We start from the raw sequence: 22,126 nt of genomic DNA on the forward strand, positions 1-22,126 counted from the left end.
GCTTCTGTTGCATCCCCAGCTTCTGCTGACCCAGGAAGTGGAAGACCCAACCTAGGAATCAAATCCTGGTCCTTCTGCATGGCAGTGTCCAACGCTACCTGCCACTGGGCCAGTCCTAAATACAGTTTTCTGTTCTGACAGTGTCTGCTTCATACTTCCTGTTTATCCTTATTTGTTTCTGAAATTCTCTTTTGTCAACGTTGTTAGACTCTGAGTATAACACTGCTGGATTTCATGGGGCTAATGGACTCACCAAAAGTAATTTGTAATGGTTCCATCTTTTTTAGTCCTTGACCTGTTTTAAGAATATTGAGGAAATTCATGCTTTCCCTGTTCGTACCCAGATCAGACCAGACTTCTGGGTTTTGCCTCCCAGCAGATGGAGACAGAGAAAAACTTTGCAGGCACTGCCTCTTAAACCAGTGTACCACCTGCAGCTCCTCAGTATTTCTCTCTTCAGCAGATGGAGGAGGTGCAAAACCTGCAGTTCTGTACCTAAAGAAAAAAAAAAAGGAAGAAATAGAAGATGATAGATTAGGTTAAATTCCCTCCCAGGAGGTTGGCAGGTCCTGTTGGGACCATCCCTTCTGGTTTTTCAGAGGATGAGCAGGGGTTGGGGATCCTTCATAGCTCGCTGATCCACACCAGGGGTGACAGCCGGTGGTCCGATTCTCTCCCCTCAGGAGAAGCTTCTGCCACCTTCAGATAAGGCAAAAGGCACAAGCTGCAGCAGGGGGAGGGAATCTCCTGCCTGTACTTTCTCTGGTAGATCCCTCAATGGAGGACCTCTCAGGGGAGGATCTAGATCCTCTGGAGGAGGATGCATAGGGTTCCTCCCCTTTTTCACCAGAGTTTGTTTTATTGCTGCATAAAGCCTATTTGGCCCCTAAGGCTACAGAGCAGCCCTCTTCTAAGCGGAGGTTAACAGATCCTCCCCCCAGGAAGAAGTCCAGATTTTCGGGGGCTTCAGGATCCACTAGGATTCAGAGGCTCCTGAGTCTTTCTGGGACAGGGGCTACTGAGGAGGGGTCGGATCAGGGGTTGCCATCTGGGGATGGTTCTTCCGACACGGATACTTTTCACTCTGCGCAAGATCCGGAGGATGACACGGGAAAAGCCTTAAGGTGAACAGAGCTATGGATAGGCTTTATCTTTTGCCCGAGGACACTCTGGAGTTCTTGAAAGTGCCGAAGGTGGATGCCTCTGTTTCGGCAGTTACGAAGAGGATCACCGTTCCTGTAGCTGGGACAGCAGCTCTGAAGGTTCTGCAGGACAGGAAGCTTGAGGTGCACCTTAAGATTTTTGAGGTGTTGGTGCTCGTTCACACGCCTTCTTGAACGATGATGTTGGAGGTCTCGGCCAGGAGACTTCTTTGGTTGTGGAACTGGTCAGCAGATGTCATGTCCAAAGTGCAGCTGGGAGCGTTGCCTTTTAAGGGCAAACTTCTGTTCGGAGAGGACTTGGAGCAGATGATAAGGAATCTGGGAGATAACAAGGTCCACAAGCTAATGGAGAACGAGCCAAGAGGGTCCAAAGGTATTCTCCCGGTGCACTCTCACTTTTGGGGGAAAAGGCGTTTCTGCCAGAACAGAGCTCAGAGTGGTCAAAGGCAGACCTCAGGGAGGTCGCAGTCCTAGAACCAACCATTTCATGGGCACAGGCTGAACTGGGATGGCTCCAGACATTCTGAGTCAAATTATAGAGTTGATTAGAACTACTTTTAAATATTTTAGGCTTGGGTACTGAGTAATACTGAAGAGCTGCGGGTGGCATACCAGGTTAAGAGGCAGTGCCGGTGAAGTTTTTCTCTTGTCTCCATCTTCTGGAAGGGAGGCAAAACCCATGAATCTGGACTGATCTGTGGTTCTATAGGAACGAAAATTAGCAGGTAAAAACCAATTTTCCTTTAGATTCTGTGCCCAGGATTATAATTCCAAGATGAAAGGTTCTATATGTACATATATTTTATTACATCATAAGATAATGGAGCCTTTGTAGATTGTGTTCCTTCTAAGGACCAACAAAAGAGACTGTGGTGCATGAGCTATTGAGACCACACAGTCCCTGACTTCCTGTGCGTGGTCTTTGTAACTCATGTATTGCCATCTTTTGTTGGTCCTTAGAAGGTCTCACAACCTTCAATGATTCATGTTTTCTCCAGAACCAGTACAGCTGCTAGAACTCCTGCACTGTTGTAGCTCGTGGGTTTTCAACGTAACGCATGTCTTCACTTTCATCCCCAAAGTAACACATGACTGAGCTGTTTCGGATAAAATAACTGGGAAAGTACACCATACAGGGCTTTCATTTGTAATCTGACACATTTAACATAACACCCTGAAGTGACTTACCTAAAATCCAATGTAACTTGCAAAAGCACAGTCTACATAGGATGAAGATCTACCATCAGTCCTCCTAATGAGCCTTCCTACAGCACTTCATGACAATTGAATGCTCCTACAAGGGAGCCTTTAATAAAACAGCTGCCTCCCTACTCCCCTCCCAACTACACAAACCAGACTTAAATCTCCAAACCAGGATGAACAGGTCTTCAGCTAAATCAGGTAGAGATTTCCTGGCCTGCTCAGCCTGATTACTTATCCTCTTCTTATTATTTCACCCCTTCCCACAGTATGAAAGGAAAAATCTTTATTTTTGTATCCGTCACAGTTGGTAACTTTTAGAAGGGAAAAAAAAGGCTTCTAGCAATATTCCAAATAATGATTAATTATGTTTCCACACCTGGAGCCATTTTCCTAACACTGCCTCTCTTTTTTTTTTTTTGGCATCTTCTTAGAATATTATGGGAGGATGCAATGGGACGTCGTCCATGATGGTTGTCCAAGATTACTATGCACTGAAGGAAAACGAGATCTGTGTCTACCAGGGCGAGGTGGTTCAGATCCTCGCCATCAACCAGCAGAACATGTTCCTGGTATACCGGCCTTCAAACGATCATTCTCCTGCTGCCGAAGGATGGATTCCAGGCCACGTCCTGGGTCCCAGCTCTCAATCAGCTACAGATAATAGCGCCGAAAGCATCAAGTAAGTGCCATGTTGGCTGCCCTGGGAGCAGTGTATGGATCTTAGAGGAAAAAAACAAATAAAACCCCCCACACACATGGTAGGGATTTCCTGCTGATTTTAACTACAGTGCCATTGGAACAAACTTTGAATACTGGATCCACAGCATGGGCAGCCATGTTGACTAGGTTCTCTTTTTTATTTTTTCCTTTTGTTTATATTTGTAAAAAAAAGAAAAAATAATTAAAGCATAGATAGTAAAGGCATGTTTTATGTTGATCCATCTTATACCAACATGGAACTGACTGGACTTATATTTGTTGTGTTAGGTAACTAATATATATATATATATATCTACATATATGTATAATATATATATATATATATTGGTTATAACATCATTAGCAAAAAAAAGTCATCTATTGGACTGAGGCCTACTTCTCAATGAGGAGAGATTTTATGTTGTCTATGGCAATTTTTGTACAGCTTGTAATATTTTTATTAATTTTTTTCTTTTTATTTTAATATATGTTCACAGTAATTTGTAAAAACTTTTGTTTTCAAGACCCCTTCCAGTAACATTCCTGTATAAAGTATTTTGCACTATTTAAAGAAATCCATATTGATGAAGTCAGGTTGTGCAATATAATGATAGTCGCAATGTTCATCATTGTACCTGTAATGTAACTAATTTTAAATGTACTATTTTAAATATGTAAAAATAAATTTTCACCGTGAGCATGTTTTAATGAGCTAAAGAGAGTATTTGATCCTTTTGGTGGGGAAGGCGGGGGTTCTTGTATTATAACACCGAGGTAATATTTTAACAAGTGTGTGGGCTGCTTGAAGAGACTGGCCCAGAAGAGATACTGCAAAGTAGAGATATTTGACAATGAAACCCCCTCCCCCTTAGCTAATGTGAAGATTGCCATCTTTTATGTTGCATGGAAGAAAAAACGAAGCCTGCTCTGCTCAAAGGGGGAAGACGAGGGTGCACACAACTCCTGCCACTTGTTCTGTTGTACCGCCAAGGACCAAGAGCGTCCCAGTCGTCTTTGTACTGAACTTGGTGGTTTCAGTGCCGTGCTGCCCATGCGGTAGTCGTAATCGTATTAGGAGCCCCCTTCTGAGCCCCAAAGCCAATTGATTGATCGACTGGTTTGAGGGTTCATACATGGTTAGGACACCCCCACGCAGCCTGGCATATCTTCCCCCCCCCCCCCCCACCTCAGAAAATGTTCTTTTGTCTATTGAAAAAAAAAAAAAATCATGAAACCAACCCTGATTTTGTAGTGGTGTTAGAACGTGTGAAAGGCTTGCTGCTGACAAGAGCCCGGCCTGAACGGGACTCGCAAATGGTGTCTCAGCAGCTCCCTCTAGCTCGCCAGAAGTCAATTTGGTTGAATTACTTCCTCTTGGTTTACATTTTATATGAAGTGCACTACCATGTTTACCGTGCAGCGATGCACGTTATTTCTAAAGGACTTCTTCACTAATGGCGCATCTTGTAGTGCACTTTAGTGAACTGGCCTATGTACGTCCACCAGAGCAGCACATACAGGGGGATGATGGAAGGAGAGATATTCCCAAAAAGTTCTTTCCTCCTTGATTTTTGTGGACAGTTGGTCTTTGCTAACTACAGACACACACACCCCCGCCCCTTCTGCAGGGGGATCTATGGAGCTGCTGTTTCTGGAGCCAAAGGCACACTCTGGTAGACCTAATGGAAGACTTTCGAAAATGAAGACTTTGGGGTCATGCCAACCCAAAAATTAGAGAGCAAATAACTTTGTATTCATACAAGCTAGTTATCCTCTTCTTGAGGCGAGTAGAACATACTATTATGCCACCATGGGGCTTATTGCTTCCTGATTTTGCTACTTTCAGATGCTCCTCATGCTTGGCATGCTGCTTCTTTCAGCTGTTCACAACATGCCGTCCCTTCCTGATGCTTCATGCTTTGACATCTAAAGCGGATGTGAAAAGTTAAAATCTTTTTTTTACTAACTTTTGGGTGAACATTTTGCATATTCACCATGGGTCTCCTAGGAGAACTTCCATACACCATGTAGGAAATGGTGACATTCACCAGGTCAATGACCTTTTGCTGATTTTGTACAAGAAATATAAATGAATATTCAAGAAATGTAAGCAGGTTCACAATCACAGCAAAATGGGGTGAATTTCACAGGTTTGTGTGTTGGTTTTGGGTTTTGTTTTTTTAAGCTTGTTTGATGGAACATATTCCCATTTTAAATTTAAGTGGACTCTTTACAAACATGTTGCCTCATTTTCACATTTGCTGTGAATATCTATTCTCCATTTTAATAGCATCCCATCATGCCTCATCCAGCCATGTTGTAGACCAAGGAAGAGTTAGACATTCAGTGCACAAATTACCAGAGCATGTCAGATGGGAAGAGATAGCATATTCTTTTTGTCCACATAACTTACTTGCTCTGTTAGGAAACTTTTGGTTCTGAGATGAATAGAAATGCAATTCAAAATGCAAAGTTCTATTTAATTATAAGTGGTGGTAATCTTTGCTCTAGGGTTGCCAACTGGCTCCAGATGTTTAGGACAGGTTGATCCAGTCCTGGTTTTACCCCATTGCATGCTGGGATTTATACTGATTTCCCTATTGCATTCCCTAACAAAAGCAAGGCTATTATAAGTACCTGCATGCAGGGGGGAGTAAAACCAGGACTGGATCAACCTGTCTTGAAAATCTGGAGCTAGTTGGCAAATCTACTTTGCACATCCTTAGCGGTGCTGCTGCTTTTTCTCCCTTCACCCTCCCCCCTTGAATGTGATGTACATTGAGTGCCAGTGGCATGTGAACAAAGAATTAAATTTTACAACTTATGGTATTCACAAAATGACAAACCATCTATGGTAAGAGAATGCTTTGTTCATTTGCAATCCTAGCTATAATGAAACAGGGATATCGTGGCATTGTATAGTACAAAATTGGGAGATTTTTCTACTATACCTGCAAATAAAATCTTAGCATGTTGTGATCTTTTTTGTATTTTTGGACTTATGTAGTAATCCAGAGATGATGTACTACATGAGGTTTTGAGACCCTGTAGGTCCCATAGGGTCCTGTATGATAAACTCATGCACTGCAGCATTTTGGGGATTATTCTTACATTGGTCCAATTAAAAAAAAACTGCTAAGATTTCAGATTTCTCCAGGAGCAATGTGACTGCCAGAATGCCGCACTCCCTACAGATGATAGATCCAGAGCAAGCTCTTTTTCAGGAGAGTCCATCCAACTTCGAGTCAGATTGCTTTGTCCAATCTTTTCTCCACACCCATTCTCATTACATTGGCTTGGCCTTCATGGGGGTGCTTTACCTTGATAAGCCAGAGCTTCTACAGAATTTCACTAACTGCGCAAAATTGGCATTGAAGTCCAGCAGCTGTTTCTGAGATCTGAGAAGAATGACCGTTCTGATAAGTTTCTTGGTTCCCATGCAGGTAGGCAGATGCTAAATGAATGCTAAAGGCCAGTGTCTCCCAACGTGTACCCATCAAAATGCCTTACAAGCATTACATGTGTCCTTTTATTGTATAGGTTATCCTTTTGTTTTTGATGTGAAATTAATACTGCGTTTTAATTGCAGGAATTGACGTTTTTGCTGCATCTTAAGTTGTTAGTGGGGTTTTTGTTTTTTGTTTTTTTTTTAAACAAATGTGGATGGTGCCCTTTCCATATCTCTCGCCCATGCCATAGGCTGCGGTTTGATCAGTGCGTTTTTTGGTACAACAGGAAGTCATGTTCATGGCATACCCTGCGCATGAGAAAGCGAGCGGAAAACGAGAGCCGTGGTAAAAAAGAAGCCAATGGGCCACGCAAACCCAAGGACATTCTGGGCAGCAAAGTCTCTGTTAAAGTGAGTAAAGGTCTTCAGAAGCCGTGCGCCCAGCACTCTCTACCCAGCCTTTATACTTCCCACCACCCTTCCTTACTCCCATGGCATTCTTTGTTGCAAGAAAACATTTTTTTTTTTTAATTTACAATTATTTTAATGAGATTTTGCATGCAAAAGTCCCAACGTTTTACTGGCACACACAATGCAAGTAAGTAAATTTTAACAGCAAATATTCAAAGCACAAGGATTTGCAATGCATGGTTATTTCAAGGAGCTATAGGATGTGCACATCTTGTGATGTAAGAAAGGGGAAAGCTACTTTTAGGTCCCTGCTAAGTTGAGGCTTGGATCATTCATTATCCTATCATGCCATGTCATGTCCTCATATAGGTAATTAGCAATGCTACTTCCTCTGTTCCATTATTTTTATTTATATATAAAATATATATATATATATATATATATATAATTTATTTAATGAACTAAGAGGCGACCACCCTAGTGCAGCATGTCCATTTATATCTATCACCTTTCTGTGTCCAACAAAGTATATCTTGAAATTCACATGATTTAATGAAACGACCACCAAAGGATTCCTATGTTCCACTGTAAGTAGGGAGGATCAAGCACGCTTCGCTCTTGTATGATGGAATATGGCTCCTACGAATGTAGATAAAGTAACAGATTTGGTGAAAATTATGTAGTCCAAACATCTGTAGGCTGTTCGACAGGTAAGCTTTTAATAATATTTAAAGAGCCAGGCATTCGTGCTTTTATAAACGAGTCACAGTCCCCCGACACGGATGGCGTTTTGTTGACTGCATCGGGTGGAACCAATCCCATAAGCTGCGCTCACAGGTTTAGGGAACAGCATTAACGAGGCAGTCAACGAAACACTGTCCGTGTTGGGGGACTGTGCCTTGTTTATAAAAGCACGAATACCTGGCTCTTTAAATGCTATTAAAAGCTTACCTTTTGAACAGCCTACAGATGTGAAAATTATCTACTGGGCGATTTTGGTTTTCTGCCCGCTTGATTTGCATGCTCTTACGCATGTAGATACAAAAGGTAAATTAGAGCCTATTGTACGCAGGAGATCTATATTCCTGCATTCACTTTGAATTAGAAAAGGGTTATTAGTATTTAAGCTCACATTTTAAAATGGTGGGGTTCTATACAAATATTAAGTAGTAGTAGATTCACTAAGGGGCAAATTTTTAAAAGCACGCATGCAAAAAGAAATCCGCACACCTATAGCACTTACTCGCACTCGGCACACTTTATAAATATCGCGTATACATGCATAAGAACTGCTGAACAAAGATCTCTCATCTTGAAAAACTGAACAGAATGGGGCAGGGCCGCAATATACCCACAGAAGTTGCAATTTTATATCCTGTGCACAACAGTGCACATATGGCTCTTCCCTGTGCATAGTTCTGCTATCTATCAGATGTAAGTCTGAATAAAAGAATTTATAGCCCAAATATAGATTGCAGGAGGAGTCTGGGTAAAGTGGAGGGAGTGCAGGATAAAGAACCAAGGGGTTTTAATGAGCCAGAGAAACTGGGCAAACTGGTGCATAACTGGTTAAACTGGTTATTTCCTTCACACATGCGTGTTATAAAATGACCCCATTTGTGCAAGTAAAAGCCAGCACTTCATAAGGAAATGTGTGATTAGATGCTCATGTAAATCCTTAAAATTAGGAGCAGGCCTACTCCACCTAAGCCTATTTAATAGCATGCAGTCGTAGTTGTGCACCAGTTATAAGATTCCTGCGTATAGAGGTGTATGTCGGTCTGCTTTAAAGGTACGATCCCTGGCTTTCCTCCTGGTCTGTGTTTGTAAGAAAAAACCTTGAACAATTGATCCTGACGTTTAAAATTCAAACCAAATCAATAGCAAACTGAGGGGAGGGGGTGGGACGAGTGCAGGGCCTCTGGCTAGGACAGTGGTATCTGTGTCTGCTACAGGAAGCGGAAGCCAATGTTCCAAACTGCAAGCAGGCAGCAGATAGGCAGTTTCCTCCCGTCAGTGGAATGGAAACGCTGGAGCTAGCATATTGCACGTCTAGTTCATGCCCCTAAGCTTCACTGCACATTCTAATATAGGGCGGACCGCCTCTCTCCCTGGCCTGGAAATGGGTCAGTTTCTTCTGCATTTTCCCCAATGACCATTCGCATGTATTCGATACATCCTTTTGGCTCTCCTCTAAAATGAGACATTTCACCATCCCTGTTCTAGTACTTATACAGCTGGAGATGACACTAGGTGACCTGATAGCTCCATCTTAAGAGGTAAGATGAACGCAGTCTCTTTTGACACTCATCTAAATGGTGATTGGGAAGGTGAGAAAATCAAACAGGCAAAATCTGGCAAAGACCACCTCAGAAAGAAAAGGGCAGCGTCTCGCTCGACTGAGGCAGTGAGGTGCATTCTGTGTGAATGTCATGCTGTGTGTTTGCTCAGGTGCCTCACATGCTGTTACCAACAATAACTGCAGCTTTGTAGTTTATTTTCGGGCAGAGTTGATGTCAGGTCGCAGGATTAGAACCAGCAATCTTCCCTGCCCAAGATCCTGTCTCCTAAAAGGAGATTCTCTAAAAGTCTGCTACCCTTCTTCCAATGGCGCTGTTCTCATAACATTATTAGATGCTCATGATTCTATCCCTACCTGTCTAGTACTTCTATTTGTACTTATTAAATTTTTCAGTTGTACTTTAAACCAAGAGATTGGAGTAGAGGTGGCAGCTTAGTGCCAGCCACTATCAAGGGTTGGATTCCTGACTCAGGTTGTCTCGGCCGCTCGGGACTGGAGTTAGGGCAGAGGCTGTGCTCCACGACCCTGTGGTCGTGCAAGAGCGCCATCTGGTGGCTGAATTTAGGATCCACGATTGCAGGCTTCTGAAAGGATTTCTGGTCCATGGTATCGGGTAGAGGACCATCACTGTAACAACTAAAGCAAGGTGGGAGGAGATATCCCTGGGTAGTTGCAAATGAGGCCTCGGGGCATTAGAGCCGGGCTGTGGTCCTACTTGAGCTTGGAAGCCTAAAAAGGCAGGAAGAAACTTCCAGCCCTACAAAAAGTAAAATTTTTTGTTGCTTTCATAATGTAAGCAAATGTTTGTATAAAGATTTTTGTTTGTTTGTTTGTTTTTTAAGATAGTTGGGGCACTATTTACAGGCAGGTCTGGATTCATGCACAGACCTACTCCATCTGTAGGTGGGGCAACAAAGTTCTGCCCCTCCCCTACCTAGATCTCTGTTAAACTCCCATCCTTCCTATGCTGCAGATCTCGGGGCTTCCGGCTCTATGGTCATCAGAAGTCAATGAGCAGGCGGAAAGAGTCGGTCCACACCATCGCAGTGTCCCCACCCCGTCTGGGCTTCTGTTCAGGAAGTGGCTCCTGTACATGCCTGGCTGTGGATCCAATCCCTGCGCTCGCCTGCCTGCTGGTGCCAGCTGAATCATGGGGAGGGGGAGAGGCGGCAGCAGCAGGGAAAGAACCTGACAGGGAGGGCTGGGAATTGGAAGAATTGCATGGGTGAAAAGGAAAAAATCCAGCACTACCTGCCATAAGGATTGTTCAGGAATATTTATTTTTTTCTACTAAAGTGCATGTACATCTTTTTTAAAACTGCCCTAAAAGCCAATGCTCCTTGTACAGAATTAACTACATCTCTGATCTCCCACCATTCTTAATCTTTACTAATATTAGAAGACTAAATAATGCACCACCCACATTGATTTTGAAGTACAGAAATCATATTTCATTAATGGGCCTCTATCACTGACTCTAAGGCACGTTTGGAGGGTTGGAATAAAGAATGGCTAAAGCCAACTCAATGCTTTGTTTTTATGGAACAGGCTTGCGACTGCATCTTGGAAATAAGAGGGCACACGGAGGTAGCGTTGGGTGATGAGTGGTGGTCCCGATAGGCTGCTTGCGAAAAAAATGTCTGTTCGATTGGATGAGAAAGTAAAGAAAGAGGCAGCGCCACGTCTGCCGGTCCATCCCAGAATTTAGGGAGCTTGCAACTGAAAAGACACTGGTTTGGGGTGGGGGGGGGGGGGGAGCACGTAACTGGAAATAAAAAGAGCAAGTGGATTTATTAGCAGAAACGTAGAGAGGAACGGTAATCGAGGTGAGATCATATGTATATTAAGCGTTTAATAGAAAGCCAATTAAAAAAAAAAAAAGTGGCAGAAGGGAGATTGAGGAGAGGACTGAGGGAGGTGCTGAAAGCATCGCCACCTTTATTTCAAACTTTCAGCTCCCGCCCGGGCTGCGGATTACATTAGTGATGCCACACATGCTAGGGCCATGAACGTGTGGCATTTTGTTCCAGAGCCGCTTGACATGCGCATTTATTTATTTTTTAACCGTGTGTGGGGTGGGAGAGGGGAGGGAAGGCGGAACCCGGCGGTCCTGACTTTCTCAGGTTAAAAGGAGGAGAGAAGACAGCGTCGTGCGCCGGATCGGATTAGAGGCTCAGGCGCCCCAATGCCCACGCTTTCTGCCCGTAGGCCGTGGGGCACTGTCCCCGCTGCTTTGCCCCCCCCCCCCGGTGGTCTCTGCCTGCTCCCTGCTCCCCGCTGCTTCTCTGCGGGGCCTGGAATTGCACAGGCAAACATCGCATGGCTCCTTGCTTCGGCCCTCGGTTGTAATGGAAACAACAGAAAGGAAAGCAATATTGACCCGAGAGAGAGAATAACTTTCATGCAGGTCCCTAGAAATGTGCAAGGGGCATGCGGGAAGTGCCGCTGGCATCCAGAGCAGAACACGGGCGAGGAGAGCGGTCCGGGACTCCGAATCAGAAAAGGAGGAGAAGGCAAGCACAGCCCACTGGCCCAACCTAGCAGGCAGGGCAAGGGGAAGGCAAGAGGGGCAACCCCGCGGCAGGGCAGGGCTCTGGCAAGGGGAAGGCAAGAGGGGCAACCCCGCTGCAGGGCAGGGCTCTGGCAAGGGGAAGGCAAGAGGGGCAACCCCGCTGCAGGGCAGGGCTCTGGCAACGGGAAGGCACAAAGGGCAACCCCGCTGCAGGGCAAGGGGAAGGCAAGAGGGGCAACCCCGCTGCAGGGCAGGGCTCTGGCAAGGGGAAGGCAAGAGGGGCAACCCCGCTGCAGGGCTCTGGCAAGAGGGGCAACCCCGCTGCAGGGCAGGGCTCTGGCAAGGGGAAGGCACGAAGGGCAACCCCGCTGCAGGGCTCTGGCAAGGGGAAGGCAAGAGGGGCAACCCCGCTGCAGGGCTCTGGCAAGGGGAAGGCAAGAGGGGCAACCCCGCTGCAGGTCAAGCTGGGGGGAGGGGGGGTAAGGTACCTTGCACCCTCAGAAGGGCAGCGAGTTTGAAAGGGTGGGACTGCAGGAAGCACCCCTTGCCCAGGGCATCCTGCTGGGGGGGGGGGTATATCACAGATTAGTGCGTAGCAGCTTTTCTGATGCTAATGGGAAACAGACAAACAAAAACACTTCAGACCTCAGCGGGGAGAAATGTGGCATTGGGCTTCTCCTTGGTTAAAGCCAACCACTAATGTTAAGGCTAAAAGCAAAAGTAACATTTGAAGAGGGTCAGAATCTGGGCTTGTAGTGACTGTCGACAGCTCCTTAAAGCCTCCAAAAGGCACGCGGGAGTCCTGGAAGGCCATTAACCTTCTCCCCTAACACTTACGGGCGACGCTGCCCGGTGCTGTTAGCTGTTTCTCTCCAGATTACAATTCATGGCTGCAAAAGCAAATTAAGCAGCAGCTCCTTCCCCAGCGGAAGGGGCAGGTGAGCTCCCCGCTTGCTTAAATCCTTTGCCTGACTTGCCTAAAACCAGCCACAGTCTAACAGGGATGTAACAGAGCTGTTCCTTGCCACTGGCAGAATCCATAAGCACTGTAAGCATAGGTGCAAGGCTACAGCCCAAACAGTATTGGGTGGTTTTGGTTTTTGTTAGGTGAGGGGGGGGGGGGGGGGGGTCGTGTTTAAGTGATAAAGCAGAGTCCGGTCTAGGCTGTTATTTTTCTGCTAGGACTCGCCTGACCTCTTCAGAGCCTTTCAGCAGCTGGGACTGTGCAGGCAGAACGAGTTTCGTTTTCATTCTGTTGGGGCGAATTCCAACCGAAATTTGTTCAGCGGGCTGGGTTTTGTTTTGTTTTCGTTTCTATTTATTTTGAGAAATAGTGCGCACTATTTGATGAAATAAATTTAAAAAAATCAAAATTTTGACCAATTTCTTTATTATATTGCAATTTTTTTTTCCATTTCGTTTTCAAACAAATGCCCATCTATCAGCAAAAGGGGTGTTAGAGTGAACGGGAGGATTACACAACAAACTAAAGGGCTGCACGGTCATTGCTCTCGGTGTCCTTACAGTTAAAACCCAAGTGCAGGGTCTGAGATAGGGCCTGAGGACAGTCTCTCCATGAAATTCAGCCAAGGGTTTTCAGCACCAGTTTTTCAGTGGGGAAAAGGATCCGTGAATGTACAGCCTCCTGGTATTTGTGTATTTCAGAAGATGTATTCAGTAGTCAAAAAAAAAAAAAATTCGGGGTGTGCAGTTCTTTAAAACATGGGGAAAATGCCAACAGTATTTTTGTTTCATGCATTTCTAGTCAGAACAGAAAATACATTTATATTTGGTTTTGCATTTTAGCGTATGCTAAATGGTTTCAATGAGTACTAAAATACAGAGCTGAACGAACAACAAAAAAGGCAACGAAACAAAATGTTTTTCCTATGTGTACCCATAAAAAATGTAAAAAGCCCTGCTGGTGGTCCCTCCAGACAAACAGTACACCTGCACCCTCTGCATCTAACATGCAATCTGCATGCATGGCTGCTGCCGCCTGTAAATGTGATGCGCTGTGTGAGTTATGTATTCATCAGGGACCAGCTCCATGTTGAAAACCTGCTGTGTTGTGTACATTGGACGACTACACCCAAGGAGGACCTTTCTTATTCAATCCCCAACAACTTTGTTCTCTGCCACCCATCCTAATGCACTTTTTTTTTTTAACCTCTGACCTGCTGCTCCTCCTTCAGATTTTTGTAACGTGTAATTTCTCTTGCAGTGCCTTTTCTGAAAATCGAAGTGTTTTTTCCCACCTCTGCCCTCTTACTTTGTGCTAATGCTAAAATCCCTCACCTTGTTCTAACTGCTTTTCTCTTTTCCCCCTTTTCATGCTGCCGCATAAGGAGACGAACAGTTCAGAGGAGTCAGAGTGCGATGAGCTTGACCCCAATACTAGCATGGAGGTAGAGACCACCATTGATGCAAATACCGTTCTCCCTGAAACAATGACCTTCTATGATTGACAGTTTTCTCCTGTTCCTTGCCGACAGGAAAGAGCCCTTAATAACTGGGCCAAGTGCTTCCCTAAAAATCAAACCGCTTGTAGGGCGCAGGCCTAATTTATTTGCGGTAGTGGAGAGGAAGCGATATGCAATTCTCTTGCATGTTGGTCTGCATTGCACGTAGGGGGTTCAGCTGGTTTCCTTGCAGGCCTCGCTGTATTCTGCCCAAGGGTATTCACATGAGCCTAGAACTGCCTGCCATGCTTCCCTTCTCAGCTTGTCCTGTGCTGTTGCAATAGCCTCTTGGGACAGGCTTGCAAACTACTTTACCGTTTCCAGGATCAATGCCCTGCCTGGGAACAGCAGCGCAAGGGGATGAAAAAATGGCTTCCATGCTGCTGGCTGTCTTAACCCTACGCTCCTGGAGCAGGCAGGAGTGACTTCTTGTCATGAACGATCACACGAGCTTTCCCAAACCTGTCCGGGTGATTCCTCCCCCCACCCCCCAGCCAGTTGCGGGTTCGGGAGAGCCCCAATGAGTGTGCATGAGAAAACTTTACATACATTGGAAACACCATACGTGCACGTTTCCGGAAAGCTGCCTGGCCATGGGCTCGTCCGAACTGGTCTGGGAAGTCCGGGTCTAATGTGGTGGCTGCAAATTACAATCTGCAATTCATTACACATTTTACCCAGCTTTCTAGCCCCAGTACAATCATTTCACCATGTTACTATGGCCAGAAAGAAAGTGTCTGAACTGTTATCAGAATTCTGTTATGCTAAGCAATGTTGTTATCATAATTTATGTAGCATATACTAGCTGTATGCAGCACTGTACAGACACACAGAATGGAGAGTCCCCACTTCCTAGGGCTTACAGGCTGGACAGAGAAGACAAAAAAAAAAAACACAAGATGTTTAGTTAGTGCAAGACAATGGAGTAGGTGAGATAAACTGAGCAAAGGGTAAGTTGAATTGAGTAAATCTATAAAGAAGGAGGCCTCTGCACAAGAAACAGCCAGTGGAAAAGTTAAGAAGGTTAACAGGTAAAGGTTAATTATCAAGGGCCAATTAACTTAAATGGTGAATCAATAAAAAAAATTAAATCTTTGCCCAGAAATCAATCTATGTGAGACACAGAAAAGGGGTGGATGGGTGAGGGGGGCAGGGAGCACTGTTATTAAATGCCAATGCATAAGAGGGAATCTCTCCCCTGCACCTTAGGTGGGAGCAGGAATCTAATTCAGCATCCAAAGATGACCACGGGTAGTCAGGCATGGAATCCGAACATGACAGCACTATAAGGTTTAGTAAAAGTCATATTGTATAGGTTTTGTAGAACATGACAGCACTATAAGGTTTAGTAAAAGTCATATTGTATAGGTTTTGTAGAACATGACAGCACTATGCTTTGGCAACCAGAAGGAGAAATTAGGGACCTTACCAGTTCATTAAGAAGCAGCGCAGGCCCTCAGGACCTGAGCATGAACATTTTCCTGTTCACTTTACTTTCAGCAATGTACTAATTATAGAACGTAAATGGAAAGCAATAATGACCATGCATAATGTCCCAAATAAACAGGTAAGACAATAAAGTAATATTAAACTACTAAAGTTTAAAAAATAGTTTTGAAAGAACACAAGGGTATCATACTGTTCCCAGCCATGTCATAGGGAACCACGTCGTCAGCCCAGTAGTGCAATCATCTGCCATTAGCGAAGAGGTGTTTTTGAAAGTTGCATTCGTTGTGAAATGTTGAAATACGCGTGGTGTTCCAAACCAAAACTATGAAGAAACTTAAGTCCACTAAAACTAATAAAAGTCATGAAACAAGACTCTTGCACACTTATCCGCAGGATTGTGCTCTTCAACGAAAAAAAAAAAGGAGCAATAAATGGTCCTCCGAACGCTAATCCTTCTCAGGAAGATCCGATGAGCTCGATGATGAAGAAGAAGATACCAATGGAAATAGCGTTGGTTTCAAACATGACCGACAATCTTTAACATTAGTTCATCCTTTTTTTTTTTTTTGCAGAAAATGTCATGTTTATCCACGTTGGGTCTCATCCCGAGGAAGGCGGATGCTGCTGAAACACGAGCGTCGGTTCCCTATTTGGGTGGACATAGTAATGGGTTTGGCTTGTTTTATTGTATTTTTTGTAGCGTGGTCATATTTGAAACCAACGTAAGTTCCCTTGGATCTTCTTTATCAAGCTTGCAGGATCTCCATGAGAGGGATTAGCGTTTGGAGGCGCATTTTTCATTGCTGCAGATTAATGTGCAAGAGTCTTGTTTCACGACTTTTATTAGTTTTAGTGGACTTTTCTTCCTAGTTTTGGTGTGGAACACCACGTGTATTTCAGCATTTCACAATGAACCCCACTTTCAGAAACGCGTCTTCTTCACCAAGGATCGATGATTGCTTCGCTGGGCTTGTAATTGGTTCCCTGTGCGAAGGTTGGGAACAGTATATCACTGCTGTTCCTTAAAAATTACTTATGAAGCATCTTTTTGAGTAGGTTAATAATTATTTTATGGCCCTGCCCGTTTTTGGTACATTATTCTGTTTTCTTTCAGTGCAAATATATGCAGTCAGCATGGAGAGACTTTAATATTTTTTTCCATGCTGTAAACACATTTATTGCAATATTCGTTCCTTCTGCCATAACTAGAATAATGCAATGGCTCTTCTGTCAAGCACCGACTATTTTTTGTACGTTTGTGTTTTATTTCTGTGTGACTGATCTTAAGAAACTCTGCGTCTTGGCATCTCCTCCCAGCTGATTATTTATTAGCTGAAGGTGTCAGCTTGCGAAAGACGAGGAGGAGGAGATTGCCATATCCTTCTTTAGCGCGGCGCTTTCATTTATTTTATTTTTTAACAATTCTATAATGAACGCGAGTGCGTCAGGGTTTCGCAGCCCAGAAACGGTGACCGTGTCTTCCTTTTTAAGGACAAACACGAAAGATTAGAAAGGCAAGGCTTCCGGAAGCCATTGCTGCATCCTTCTCGGTGCTCCCCAGAATCCGCTTCAGGAGTAATCGGGGTCACCCCACAGAGCCCCCGGGCTGTGAGCTCCGTGAGCCCTGCCCCACGGTCTGGGAAAGCTTGCAATGAACCTCAGACGAGCCGGGTGTGGCCTAGAAAGAAGCGATTTGCGCGGCTGGTGATTTCCAGGTTTGGGGCAGGGCTGGCAGGCAGGCGCCTGCCCCTCCCACTCCAGCGGGGTCGGACAGGTTGCAGGTGGGCATCGCAACCTTCCCGGCCAGCAATCCGGCCTCTGTGCCCCTTGGAAACGGAGAAGGAAGATGAACGTGAGGGATTGTGCAGCTCAGAAGATTTATGGGAAAACAAAAAAAAAGTTATACTTCCATTTGCAGTGAAATTGCCAAATAAAGAGTTTCCTGTCTAGGTTTCACTAAGTACAACAGGAATCTGAAACACCTCCTGACCAGGGGGGCACCAAGCGCAATTCCTCCAGCGATGTGCGCGCTCGCTTTGTGCAACATAACGCAAGGCTTCAGCGAAAGGCCCAGCTCACCCTCAGGGGCTTATGTTATCCCGCAAAGGCCACCTGACCCGAAAGGCAGCAGAGCTGGGACTGTGCTGACAAACCCAGCTCGTGCTGGCCTGCCAGTGCGTGCATTTCTTTCCTATCACCTCTCTCTTAAATCCATGTTAGAAATGAGGTTACGACGACGCCCGTCTGGCCCCCAGTATGGGGGGCTGCTAGTGTGGGAGTGGGGGGAAGGGTCCATCCTCCTGCTGGTTGCTGCACCTTTTTCTGGGGCAATAATATAGGTTTCTCCCAATGCAGCAAGGAGTCTTGTGCACAAAAAAATGTGTCCGTGTAACACCGTGCATCCTGCTTAGCGCCCTGGCATGGACATCCCATGCAAATGAAGGCTTTAGGGATGATGCCCACCACTGTCCAGAGATGCGCCGGCTTAACTCTGATTTTTCTTAGCGCTGGAAATTTTACTCCTGGTCAGAGGTGGCGTAAAGATTCCAGCACTAGGGTCAGTCTACGGGCAGAAGCTGAACTTCCAACACTGAGACCTGTACATAGGATTTATGTGCAGAAAACCTGCTTTGCACCTATAACGCATGTTTTCTGTGCATAAATATGTTTTATGCACAAAAGCATTTTTGTGCACTTAAATCATTTTGTGTGCGAAAAGGTCTTCCAATGCTCAAACCGGTCCTACAGGCTCCCCCAGCCAGTCGAGTTTTCAGAATATCCCTAATGAATATGCATGAGATTTGTTTGTATGCCCTACCTCCTGTGTGTGCAAATGTTCTTATGCATATTCATTAGGGATATCCTGAAAACCTGACTGGCTGGAAGGACCCAATAGGACTGGCTTGAGTACACCTGCAGTAGCACAACATTAGCTTACTGCAGCGGAAGTACAAAAATGTGTTAAGCTGTGCGTAAGGAAACTGTGCAGGGAATTTCAGTGCCCCCGCTTTAACTCATAGTTGTTGCATCAGCCCCCCCCCCCCCCCTCTGCTAGGCTATTCTCTTTGAACTGCTGCTGCTGACCTTTGCCCCTACTACAATGAGTTCTAGCCTCACCCGACCCCTGGCAGCTCTCCTCCAGAAATGCAAGAAGAAAGCTGATTGCTAGCATTCGTGAACCGTATCAGTGCCTGCTAGGAGAAACCTATGTAGAGCCAACCCCTCTGAAAAAAAAACAACAACAGGATTTTCCACAGGCCCATAGTGGAAACACATCTGCATTCCTTAACACAAACTCATTTGCCCTTCTGCAGTTTATCATAATTGAGCAGAATGCAACATTAGAATTCCCAGCCAAGGCTGAAGTAAGCGGTGCCAGTCCAGCTCTCTGTCCTGTCTGTCGTTCTGACTCCTGTCCTAGTGGGGTTGTAGCAGTATAGACGTAGCCCCCAGTTGCTGTAGCAGATTTTTAAACATTCCATGGCTCTTAGGTGGCAAATTTTGCATAAAGAGTCATACCTCAGACTGCAAAAAAAAAAAAAAAAGTCAAGTTTTATAGGCAGCCTCCTTTCACATTGTTTTTAAACAATATTTAAACTATATACAAATACAAAATTTACCAAGTACCCAAATGAACACTTTCTCAAGTTAAGACACACAAGTTATGGGGTAGATTTTAAAAGCCCTGTGCGTGTAAATCCTCCTGGATTTACACGCACAGGGCACTCGCTCGCCGGCAGCCTATTTTGCATAGGCTGCCGGCGAGCGCAAAGCCCCAGGATGCGTGGGAGGGGGCGTGTCTGGGGGGCATGTCAGCAGATCGGGGGCATGTCCGAGGCGTGTCCGGGGGCATGGTGATGGTTCAGGGGCGGGCCGGGAGGGCGGTCCCAAGTCCCCCGGCACTGCAGCCTGTGCCGGGGGATGCCAAGGCGGCGTGCACAAGTTATGCCTGCCTCAAGCAGGCGTAACTTGTGCACGCCGCCTTGGCATCCCCCGTAACTTGTGCGTAACTTGTGCAGCAAGTTATGCCTGCTTGAGGCAGGCATAACTTGTACAGCAAAGGTGGTGGGGGGGGGATTTAGGTAGGGCTGGGGGGTGGGTTAGATAGGGGAAGGGAGGGGAAGGTGGGGGTAAGCGGAGGGAACGGAGGCAGGTTGCGCGGCTCGGCGCGAGCAGGCTGCCGATTTTGTGCAGCCTTGCGCACGCCGGCCCCCGGATTTTATAAGATACGCACAGCTATGCGCGTATCTTATAAAATCCGGCGTACTTTTGTTTGCGCCGGTTGCGTGAACAAAAGTACGCGTGCGCGTACTTTTTTAAGATCTACCTCTCTGTGTTTAACTGTGAGTCAAAATAATTCAGCCATCTTTTTTTTATTTTCCTGAGAAAGCCCTTGCCTTTATCACAGGTTAAAGCACATTATGCTCTAACCTAAATTCCTTTTGTATTATGTTATAATTCCTCCTGCCTTTCTTTCTTCCAGCTTTAAGCTTCCCAAGTTTTTTACTCCTTGTTAAATGTAACTTTGCCTTATTCACCTCTCTTGTTAATTACTATTTTATTTATTGCTTCAGTTATACCCTTGTTCTATGTAAACCGATCCGATATGGTTATTACTATGAAGGTCGGTATAAAAAAGTGTTAAATAAATAAATAAAGAAAGAAAATAAATGCGCATATAGAAGTAAACTTTAAGACCCGTGCACATGAGCACATTAAGACCCGTGCACATGAGCACATTAGTTACGGTTCCTTAGCGATAGTTTTGGTTCCTTGTAAACCGGGGTGATATGTATACTATACAGGAACCCCGGTATATAAATTCTTTAAATAAATAAATAAATAAATTTGCCAGCACATGCACATTGTCGATTTTCTAACATGCGTAAATGCCCGCGTGTTATAAAATCATTTACCTGCATGTAAATGCGCGCACAAATTTATATTGACGCGTGCGTGTGAACGCAAATGCCATCTCACGCACGTAAATGGAAGGAATTTTCGTAGGTACACGTAGCGATGCATTAGGCCTTTCCCCCAGTTCACCCCACTAAAGGAGAGGGCTTCCTAAAACCTCTACCTAACTTGCCTCCCTTTTACCCTATTAGCCCCGAATCTTATAACCTCGCTGATTAGCTTTGTTTCTATTGTTACACGACTTACCCGCCCTCCATGGGAGTAATAAAGTTATGCGGTAGGGGATCACTTGTGTGTGTAACCGACTTCATGGTGAGGTCCCGGGCTGCCCATGCTCCACCCAGACCACGCCCCACCCCTTTTCTGCAAAACATTTTTTTATGCACGTACGGGAGATATGAGCATGGCCGCAGCCCTTTTAAAATCTACGCAGACTTCCAAAACACATCCAGGTCTTTGGAGTTTGTGTGTGGTTGGCCACAAGTGCAGGAACCTTTTGTATAAAGATAAAATTCTTCTAAAGGGACATTACCCTATCCAGGAATTATATCAAAATTGTTTTTGGTTTGATTTAAGAGATGTTTGAGGGATCAAACAATCTGACTGCTTTCTCTGTGCACTCCAACTTCACCCCTCCCCTCCTGTTCCCTTCAGGACAGGAGGAGAGGAAAACAACAACAGAAGAGGTGGGCTGGATTAGGGAGCAAAGTGCCTCTTTTCTCCTCTGTCTGTTCCAACCTCAGCCTCACCCTGCAAGGCTGGTTACTAGGGCAGGGGCTGGAGTAGAGAGAGAGATGAAATTGAAGGGAAGGCAACCTGTAGCTTTCCTCAGATGATTAAATTAGGAGGTGGGGAAGCTTCAGGTATGTTGATTGTGTGTCAGGTTATACAAGCCAATTATGTGGTTTCTCCTGCTGCTACAGAATTGTGGGAGCCTGGGGGAATTGAGTTATAGCTAATTTAAGGGCTGACTGTTGAAAAGCTGCAAAAATCAACTGTGGGCTTTGCGTCTACATTAATATGAATAGAGCTACCTTGCCTAAGCCCTGGTTTATCTGTGGTCACTCACAGACTTCCAGAGCATTCCAATGGGCAGCACTGCAATTTTTCTTTTTCATCATTCTGTGCCACTGCCATAGCTGTTTCTCCTACAACTCCCCTTTCCATGCTCCGTGCAGCAGGTGGCACACACAGGCCTACAGCAGATGAAGGACCGGAGTGGTGCTTCCAAAGTCAACCTCAGCACCACTTACTGGCTAGTAGAGCTTGCCCATGGAGTGATTTACCATTGCCCCTGCCTCCCCAGGCCTGAGCACATCACCTCTATGGTGCACCCTGGTCCAACCATTCCCATCAGATAGGGAATTCAAACCTGGATTTCCTGTGTATCTGGTGTGTAGTGGTAATAGCATCAGTGTGTGCTGCAGCCTGAGTCTTGACACATCTTTGTGGAATGATCATCATCACTACTGGACCTGTAAAATGTGTTTCTTCTTTCAGACTGAAGACCAGCAGTCTCTTCAGTGGCCATGTCTGCTGTTACTCCCTGAGTAGTGTCAG

General features: G+C 45.2%; 1 protein-coding gene across 6 annotated transcripts in view; it reads left to right on the forward strand.

The window, feature by feature from the left end:
• The window catches only part of KALRN (kalirin RhoGEF kinase), a 1,195,491-nt gene that overhangs the window by 1,135,137 nt on the left and 38,228 nt on the right, over nucleotides 1-22,126 (forward strand). For 5 of the 6 annotated variants that reach the window (XM_029605240.1, XM_029605241.1, XM_029605242.1 and 2 more), the window contains one exon: nucleotides 2,798-3,049. In XM_029605240.1, the coding sequence (XP_029461100.1) occupies nucleotides 2,798-3,049 (252 nt within the window). Of the gene's footprint in view, nucleotides 1-2,797; nucleotides 3,050-6,800; nucleotides 6,925-22,126 lie in introns of those variants that run through there. The other variant, XM_029605245.1, reaches the window with a different exon arrangement.

This window comes from Rhinatrema bivittatum, chromosome 6, assembly GCF_901001135.1.
Source record: "Rhinatrema bivittatum chromosome 6, aRhiBiv1.1, whole genome shotgun sequence".
In the NCBI taxonomy this organism is placed as follows: Eukaryota; Metazoa; Chordata; class Amphibia; order Gymnophiona; family Rhinatrematidae; genus Rhinatrema; species Rhinatrema bivittatum.